The sequence below is a fragment of the Haematobia irritans genome, chromosome 1, assembly GCF_050003625.1.
Source record: "Haematobia irritans isolate KBUSLIRL chromosome 1, ASM5000362v1, whole genome shotgun sequence".
NCBI classification, from domain to species: Eukaryota; Metazoa; Arthropoda; class Insecta; order Diptera; family Muscidae; genus Haematobia; species Haematobia irritans.
The window spans coordinates 250,267,752-250,277,922 of record NC_134397.1 but is presented as its reverse complement, the minus strand read 5'-3'; the positions used below and the strand labels follow the sequence as shown (position 1 = coordinate 250,277,922).

General features: G+C 32.9%; 1 protein-coding gene across 1 annotated transcript; it reads right to left on the bottom strand.

Annotated features, from left to right (window-relative positions):
* Positions 1 to 4,787: 4,787 nt before the first annotated feature.
* On the bottom strand, positions 4,788 to 8,438 carry LOC142219625 (small lysine-rich protein 1). The gene is made up of 2 exons (XM_075288522.1): positions 8,003 to 8,438; positions 4,788 to 5,067 (listed from the first exon to the last, which is right to left on the bottom strand). The coding sequence occupies exons 1-2, from the start codon at positions 8,192 to 8,194 to the stop codon at positions 4,999 to 5,001; spliced, it is 261 nt and encodes an 86-aa protein (XP_075144637.1). The 5' UTR covers positions 8,195 to 8,438; the 3' UTR covers positions 4,788 to 4,998.
* Between the last annotated feature and the right edge of the window lie 1,733 nt (positions 8,439 to 10,171).

The window sequence follows — 10,171 nt, the reverse complement described above, 5'->3', positions numbered from 1 at the left end:
GCAAGCCAAATCGGGGGATCGGTTTATATGGGGGCTATATATAATTATGGACCGATGTGGACCAATTTTTGCATGGTTGTTAGACACCATATACTAACACCATGTACCAAATTTCAGCCGGATCGGATGAAATTTGCTTCTCTTAGGGGCCTCGCAAGCCAAATCGGGGGATCGGTTTATATGGGGGCTATATATAATTATGGACCGATGTGGACCAATTTTTGCATGGTTGTTAGAGACCATATACTAACACCATGTACCAAATTTCAGCCGGATCGGATGAAATTTGCTTCTCTTAGAGGCCTGGCAAGCCAAATTTTGGGGTCCCTTTATATGGGGGCTATACGTAAAAGTGGACCGATATGGCCCATTTGCAATACCATCCGACCTACATCAATAACAACTACTTGTGCCAAGTTTCAAGTCGATAGCTTGTTTCGTTCGGAAGTTAGCGTGATTTCAACAGACGGACGGACGGACGGACGGACGGACGGACGGACGGACGGACATGCTCAGATCGACTCAGAATTTCACCACGACCCAGAATATATATACTTTATGGGGTCTTAGAGCAATATTTCGATGTGTTACAAACGGAATGACAAAGTTAATATACCCCCCATCCTATGGTGGTGGGTATAACAAGTATATACAGCAGTCCGGCCGGGCCGAATCTTAAATAACCACCACCATGAACCAAATATTAGGGTTTCCTTTGAAATTTCAGGAGGGCTTGAGGACACTTCCCGAAGATAAATTTAAAGATTTCACCTATGAGGACTATATCAGATTCTGGATTTATAAGAACCATTTTTGTTTGAGTTTTAGAGGAATCATTAACATCTCTTGTAAGTGTGCAAGAAAATTATAAAATAGCGTCTTGATTTGAAATCTGAAATCTGTAGATTTTCACCCGAGAAGTAAAATCTGGAAATTTTACATTGAGTTTCAAGCAATTTTCATGATCAATGCGCCTTCTATACCCTCAAGAAGTGAAGCCGGTCTATATGGATGCATTACCAAATGGACCGATAAAAACTTAATCCGATACACGTTTTTGTGAGCCTGAAATACCAGAATATTTACAATTTCAGGCAAATCGGATAAAAACTACGGTTTCTAGAAACCCAAGGAGTTAAATCGGGAGATCGTTCTTATGGGGGCTATACTAAAATATGGACCGATACTTACCGTTTTCGGCACACCTCTTTATGGCCCGAAAATACTTCTAGATTTCCAATTTCAGGCAAATTGGATAAAAACTTCGGATTCTAAAAGCCTACGAAGTAAAATCGGGATATCGGTCTATATGGGGTCTATAGCAAAACATGGACCGATACTCATCATTTGTGGCACACTTCTTTATGGTCCTAAAATACCTATAAATTTCCAATTTCAGGTAAATTGGATAAAAACTGCGGTTTCTATAAGCCCAAGAAATAAAATCGGGAGATCGGTCTATATGGGGGCTATACCAAAATATGTACCGTATACTCACAATTTTTGGCACACGTATATGTAGTCCTACAATACCTCTAGATTTCCAATTTCAGGTAAATTGGATAAAAACTGCGGTTTCTATAAGCCCAAGAAGTAAAATCGGGAGATCGGTCTATATGGGGGCTATACCAAAACATGGACAGATACTCACCATTTTTGGCACACCTCTTTATGGTCATAAAATACCTCTAGATTTCAAATTTCAGGCAAATTGCATAAAAACTACGATTTCTATAAGCCCAAGACCCCAAATCGGGAGGTCGGTTTATATGGGGACTATATCAAAACGTGGACCAATATAGCCCATCTTCGAACTTGACCTGTCTGCAGACAAAAGACGAGTTTGTGCAAAATTTCAGCACGATTGCTTCATTATTGAAGATTGTAGCGTGATTACAACAGACATACAGACAGACGGACATCGTTATATCGTTTTAGAATTTCTCCCTGATCAAGAGTATATATACTTTATATAGTCGGAAATCGATATTTCGATGTGTTACAAACGGAATGACAAACTTATTATACCCCCATCACCAATCTATGGTGGTGGATATAAAAAAGAAGTATATACGGCCCTAAGTTCGGCCAGGCCGAATCTTATGTATCCTCCACCATGGATTGAGTAGAAACTTATACTAAATACTGTCATCCACAATCGAATTACTTGGGTTGTGGTAATACTACACTGAAAAAACAGTGAACCCACCAGGAAGAAAACTTTCGGTTAATTTTAGAAAATTTTGAATATTTGAAGAACATTTTAACAAAACAGTATTACAAAACGGCGAGATGCCGATGTTATAAAAATAAGTAAATAATTTTCGACAAATTCAAAAAAAAAATTATTACACATAACTAAGTTTTTTTAATTGTTAAAGAAAATTTTGTATTTCGAAGGAAAAACTTGGAGTTCAAAATTGCAAGAATGTCTTTAGTGACATACGAAGTTCATGATGGACGCATTTTTTGTAAAATTTACAAATTTAAAGAAATTCTGAACTATTTTGTGTAAGACACGAATTTAGTTAATCTTTATGCTTCATTTGACTATATATTTTTCCTCGGTTTTAGTTAATTTTACTAACGTACACAAAAAATTATTAGAGTAAAGGAAACTTTCTCCAAACATAATAATTCCATGAACTAAAATGAAGTTAAATTGGCTTTAGTGAAATAGAGAGTTCACTTTTTTTTGATTGTATTGCCGATGACCTTGCCATCTTAAAACTTCTTAACATCGTCTTCTAAATTGTAAGTTAGTCATACGTGGTATATTAGACAAAAAAACAGATTAAATACACTGAAAAAAATATTGACCTAATATGGAAGATTATGCAACTTAAATTTTAGGAATCGAAATTTACCCAAAGTTAAGGACAAAATTTCTTTAAAATAATGACATTTTAATTAAATGAAAGTTTATAATCCTTGTTTCAAAAATTTTTTTCATTAAATTTAGGACACAAATCTTCAAATTTTCCGTCTCTCTTCTGAAGTTGTAGATCTTTGAAGTAAGGCAAATTTTCCTTAAAATAAAGAAAAACATTTTTAATTTAAAGAAATCGTCTTTTGCTCAACTGACATATTGCATTTTTAAATTTAAGATAAAATCGCTTCAAATATAGGCTAAAACTTATTTTAAGGATTTGCATCTTTGGTTTAAAGTTTTTTATCATAACGAAAACTGTTTTACTTTGAAGTACCTGTCATAATTTGGATTTTAAACTGGAATTTGTTTGTACATAAATACCTTTATTAATATATCGCAAAAAAATGATAAAAATTCGATAAATGAGATCTCTATCTAATTTTAATTTTAACTAGCCACACTGTGGAACAGGGTATTATAAGTTAGTGCATATGTTTGCAACACCCAGAAGGAAGCGAGATAGACACATGGTGTCTTTGGCAACAATGCTCAGGGTGGGTCCCTGAGTCGATCTAGCCATGTCCGTCTGTCTGTCTGTGAACACATTTTTGTGATCAAAGTATAGGTCGCAGTTTAAGTCCAATCGCCTTCAAATTTGGCACAAGTTCCTGTTTTGGGTCAGAATAGAACCCTATTGATTTTGGAAGAAATCGGTTCAAATTTAGATATATATATCTTTCGCCCGATATGGACTTATATGGCCCCAGAAGCCAGAGTTTTACCCTGATTTGCTTGAAATTTTGCACAAACATAACACATGGTCGTATAGTCAAGTGTGCAACATTTGATTGAAATCGGTTCAAATTTAGATATAGCTCCCATATATACCTTTCGCCCGATATGGACTTATATGGCCCCAGAAGCCAGAGTTTTACCCTAATTTGCTTGAAATTTTGCACCAGGAGAACAATAAGTACTATAGTCAGGTGTGCCAAATTTGATTGAAATCGGTTCAAATTTAGATATAGCTCCCATATATATCTTTCGCCCTATATAGACTTATATGGCCCCAGAAGCCAGAGTTTTAGCCCAATTTGGTTGAAATTTTGCACTAGGAGTACAATTAGTAGTGTAGTCAAGTGTGCTAACTTTTATTGAAATCGGTTCAGATTTATATATATATATATATATATATATATATATATATGTCTCGCCCGATTTTCCGTCATATGACCACAGAGTTCAAAGTTGTAGTCCAATTTACGTGAAATTTTGCACAGGATGTAGAATTAAAATACTAAGTATGCATATCAAATTTGGTTGAAATCGGTTCAGATTTCTATATAGCTTCCATACATATGCTTCTCCGATTTGGGCAAAAATGACCAAAATACCCACATTTTTCTTATAAAATCGCCACTGCTAAGTCGAAAACTTTTAAAAGTGACTCAAATTTTCCTTTATTTCTAATACATATCTATCGACCGATTGTTTTTACCATCCCAGGGTCATTAGCCGACTTAAATTTTAAGTCTATGGATTATAAATTTTGTTCAGATGGAATCAGATTTAAATGTATGTATTTGGGACAAAAACCTTTATATATAGCACCCAACACATTTGACGGATTTGATATCGAAAATGTGGATTTACGAAGTGATACAGGGTATAATATAGTCGGCCCCGCCTTTAGACTTTCCTTACTTGTTTTTTTATGATTTTTGAAATTTTCAAAAACAAGAACAAACTGAAATTGAACAAAAATCAAAAAGAAAATCATATAATGCAGTAAGTATTTGTACGCCAGGCCGTAATATTTGATTTTTTTTTATTTTTTCCAAAATTTTGTCGAAAATAACACTAGTAACTAGCATCTTATGGTTTGATTTATATACATTTGTGAAAGAAGAAAAACTTTGTTACTCTAGGTTATTTATTAAATTGGATAAAAATATAATTTCAATTCATGCACATCATATTAAAAATAGATTTAATTTCAGCCAACCAAACTAGTCATCATAGCCAAAAGTGTAATACATCAATCTAGGTGGGCGTAGTAATGACGTGTAGAGAGATGATTCGATTTGGTAGATTCCTCTAGACTTTTGGCTGCGTTAAGAGACTTTTTACCTCTTGCCTTTCTTCTTTTTCTTTTGCCCATCTGGCCAAGCAAATCCACGAGATTTTAACACATCCTAAATAAATATTTAGTTGTTTATTATTGTTTGTTTTTATAATGTTGATTTATTTATTCATTGCGTTCATTTCAAAGTAGGCTAAATCGACTTTGTCCTTAATGAAAGATAGAGATTTTATTTACACAGAAAAATATATCACTAAAATATTTTAAATTAAAATTTTGTTGGGAAAATAAAGTCAATTAAGAAAATGATTGAACTTTTGTACAATTTAGTTAAAGGTGTGTTAAAACTAACAGGATTCTCAAAAACTGTTCCATGAAAAATTTTTAAACATTTTTTCGAATTCAGCAGATCAAAATACATAAGAAAAGTCGACTCTCATCAAGAGTACATTTTCAGTGTAAACTAGTGTAATTTGTCTTTTGTGAAATAATCATAGAAAACGGAATTTTTGCTATTTTGTGAAACTTAGACCAACTGTGTTGCAGATAGCAGTTTTAATGCATGCACACAAAAAAATTGATCCAATTAATATAAAAATATTTTTGGTCTTTAATTACGATATTAATTGATTCAGTTAATTTTTAATTGAAATTTTCTTCAATCACCAACATCAGTTAATAAATTAATTTATTCAATTAAAAAGCAAGTATATACGGCCGTAAGTTCGGCCAGGCCGAATCTTATGTACCCTCCACCATGGATTGCGTAGAAACTTCCAAGAAAGACTGTCATCCAGGATGGAAATACTTGGGTTGTGGTATCTTAAACTTCTTAACATCGTTTTCTAAATTGTGAGTTAGTCTATACGTGGTATATATTAGACAAAAAAAAAAAAAAAAAAAAATATATATATATATATATATATATATATATATATATATATATATATATATATATATATATATATATATATATATATATATATATATATATATATATATATATATATATATATATATATATATATATATATATATATATATATATATATATATATATATATATAAGTATAGACCTAGTTAGGCATGGTTGTTAACGACCATATACTAGCACAATGTGACAAATTTCAACTCACTCGGATGAAATTTGCTCCTCCAAGAGGCTCCAAAACCAAATATCGGGATCGGTTTATATGGGCCTATATATGATTATGGACTGATATGGACCACTTTTGGCATGGTTGTTAAATATCATATACGATCACCACGTACCAAATTTCTAGCAGATCGGATGAATTTTGCTTCTCCAAAGGCACCGGAGGTCAAATCTGGGGATCGGTTTATATGGGAGCTATGTATAATTATGGGCTGATAGGAACCAATTCCTGCATGGTTGTTGGATACCACATACTAACATCACGTACCAAATTTCAACCGAATGGGAAGAATTTTGCTCTTCCAAGGGGCTCTGGAAGTCAAATCTGGGGATCGGTTTATATGGGGCCTATATATAATTATGGACCGATTTCGACCAATTTTTGCATGGGAGTTTGAGGCCATATATTAACACCACGTACCAAATTTCAACTGAATCAGATGAATTTTGGTCTTCCAAGAGGCTCCGGAGGTCAAATCTGGTGATCGGTTTATATGGGGGCTATATATAATTATGGATCGATGTGGACCAATTTTTGCATGGTTGTTAGAGACCATATACTAACACCATGTACCAAATTTCAGCCGGATCGGATGAAGTTTGCTTCTCTTAGAGGCCTCGCAAGCCAAATCGGGGGATCGGTTTATATGGGGGCTATATATAATTATGGACCGATGTGGACCAATTTTTTCATGGTTGTTAAAGACCATATACTAACACCATGTACCAAATTTCAGCCGGATCGGATGAAGTTTGCTTCTCTTAGAGGCCTCGCAAGCCAAATCGGGGGATCGGTTTATATCGAGCTATATATAATTATGGACCGATGTGGACCAATTTTTGCATGGTTGTTAGAGACCATATACTAACAGCATGTACCAAATTTCAGCCGGATCGGATGAAATTTGCTTCTCTTAGAGGCCTCGCAAGCCAAATTTGGGGGTCCGTTTATATGGGGGCTATACGTAAAAGTGGACCGATATGGCCCATTTGCAATACCATCTGACCTACATCAATAACAACTACGTGTGCCAAGTTTCAAGTCGATAGCTTGTTTCGTTCGGATGTTAGCGTGTCCGTCCGTCTGATACGGACGGACATGCTCAGATCGACTCAGAATTTCACCACGACCCAGAATATATATACTTTATGGGGTCTTAGAGTAATATTTCGATGTGTTACAAACGGAATGACAAAGTTAATATACCCCCCATCCTATGGTGGAGGGTATAATAAATTGATACAATTATTTTTGTGATTGATTTTTGTTTCAATTAAAAAGTTTGTTGAGTCAATTAATTTGTTTCGTTTTATATTTGTTTAATTAATTTAAATATTAATTAGAAAGATTTTGGTGATTATTAAATTTTGGCTCAAATTCAAAGAATATTTCAACTGTAATTATAATCTTAAAATTCATAAAAAAATATAAAGTCTTATAAAACTACAAGAAAATTGCATTTAAAATTAAAATAATTATGAATAAGTAAGAAAATAATAAAATAAATAATTGATTGCCTCAATTAAAAAAAAGAAAAAAATATTGTGTTTTGCCACCAAAATCAATCAAAATTGATTAAAAAATTAATTGAATCATGCTGAAAAAAATCAATTATAGTATATCAAAAATATATTTGAAATTTTTTATCAAGTATATTTATTATTTCAATTCAGCTCTATCATTTTTGTGATTGATGCAATATCAATTAAACAATTAATTGGATTTCTTTGTATTTTCGGGCGTCAAGCTGATTTCGTAATTCCATAACAGTATCTTTGTACACTTCACAAATTACTTTGATTTTTTTTTCAACAAAGTCATCTTAACTTATTCTAAAATTACGGCAATGCTTCTAAAGTATTTAAAAGAAGTGCAGATACCATAACCCACCTGTACATTATGACACACATAATAGGCATTTTCCATGGCTGCATCATTGAATATATCACACCCAATAGATTTTCCACTTGAACCTTTCTTTTTGCCACCTTCTTTCTTTTTCTTTTCTTCGCCCTCTCCGCTTCCAGTATTACTGGCTGAGGAATCTTTACTTCCGCGTTTTTTGCGTCCCTTCGATGTCATTTGAATAACTGAAGTAGAATCCAGTTACAAAGTAAGTTGGTGGAGTGTTTTTCAAAATTTTCATGGCAACCAGTTAAGACATATCCTTGGCAACTATTATTTGGGAAATATGAATTTGAATTTTGACAATTGACTCTGGTAATTTTGTTTATCCTTCACACACTCATTAATCATACACGAAAAATACCCTTTTTGAAAACGGATATCGCAAATGTTATTCTTTTGAATTTGTTGAAAGTTCCGTTGTCATTTTTGTGTATGAAGCCCGTTACTGGCCTCAGCGGTGGAAATGCTGTCAGTGTGTCCAACAATATCCGCAAAACTTTGTTCTACACACGGTATTTACAAGATACATACATGCAGTATACCTAAATGTAGGTATTAATGTACGAAAACCATTCCTGTCCTCAGAGCTGGAAATAATATTCCACACCCTCAAAAAAAAAAAAAAAAAAAAAAACAAGTAAGGAAAGTCTAAAGTCTGACGTGGCCGACTATATTATACCCTGCGCCACTTTGTAGATCTAAATTTTTGATACACTGTTAGAAAAATATGTTTTTCATATGTTCCGATATAAACAAAATGTGTTTCGGGCACGATTTTAAACCACAATATATTTAAGTGCGAACATGTAATTTTCCTAAACTAACACTAAATGTTTGGGACATCTATGTTAATATGTTAGAATATATTATGTTTGGGGCATGAATGTTTCATAAAAATCATATGTGTGAATGTAAACGTATATAAATTTACAAATTTCAACTAAACATACATATGTTGTGATATTTTATTCAAAGCGACAGAGAGGGTATAGAGAGAAATAGAGATGGAAACCGGGAGAGTTGACGAAAGATATCAATATAACACAGCAAAAGAGTCAAAAGAGAACAATTTCTGTGAAACCGGTTGTATGTTGTTTCGGAAAACTGTTTTATGATAAGGCCAAAAATTTGATATGTTTAAGTCTAAATATTATTTAATTTGAATAAAGAGAATATACATTCTGAACCAAGAGAATAGACATTTGAAAAACAAACAGCTTATGTTTTCGCCTTGAGAGCAGCATTTTATGTATGTGTGGACATGTGTTTTGTTTATCATTTTGGCATTATTTTTTTCTTGGTTCGTTAAAAGAAATCAGGGGTCTTCATAAAAATAACGAAAGGGCACTATACTCTTTTTAGAGTTGGGACGGTAAAATGAAATAAGGAGGAAATAGTGAAAAATTACACAGTAAAATGTAAAAAAAACAAAGTTTAGTTTCTCTTTATTAAAAAGTAGTCCACGAGGAGTTGACGGACACCATCAAATATAAAAGCGGGCATTAAGTTCGACTTTCACAGCTAAAACAATTTAAAAAGTTTATTTTCTTTAAAATGAATTATTAAAAAAAAAATAAAAGGAATTTTAGAGCCATGGTGTTAAATGCTAGTAAAAAACTGTTCACTCCTAAATAAATTTATGTTTATATTATAAAATTATGTATGTATGTTTATACTCGACCCCACGTTCTTCTTTTGTTAGTTTTTGAATTCCTTCCAAATTTTAAAGTTTTGTACAAAAACAGTTTTTTATTACAAGATTGTTATTTTTGCAATAAAAAATAATATTTTATCCAAAAATCATTCAATTTCGTTTATATCAAGCACTGTTACTGACTATAAATCTTTAATAACGCACATTTCGATGTTTCATTTAAAAAAATTAATATAGTATTTATAAATATAAATGTGTAAATTAAAAAAAAAAAAAAAAAATATATTTTCGGTCGGAGCAGGGATTGAACCCACGACCCTTTGCATGCAAGGCAGACATGCTAACCACTGCTCCACGTGGCAAACAAATGTATGTTTCTGTTAAATAATGTTATGTTTGCATGGGCTCGTGGGCGCTGCAAACTATGCTATATAAATGTAACTTAAAACGATAATTATCTACTGGTGACTATAACAGCTACGTAGCCCAGTGGATAG

What these genes read in the sequence shown, in the direction of transcription:
- LOC142219625 (XM_075288522.1), bottom strand. Translation starts at nt 8,194, where the DNA reads ATGACATCGAAGGGACGCAAAAAACGCGGAAGTAAAGATTCCTCAGCC. An exon ending in ATGTGTGTCATAATGTACAG is followed by an intron (nt 5,068 to 8,002) that starts GTGGGTTATGGT and finishes ATATTTATTTAG; the next exon opens with GATGTGTTAAAATCTCGTGG.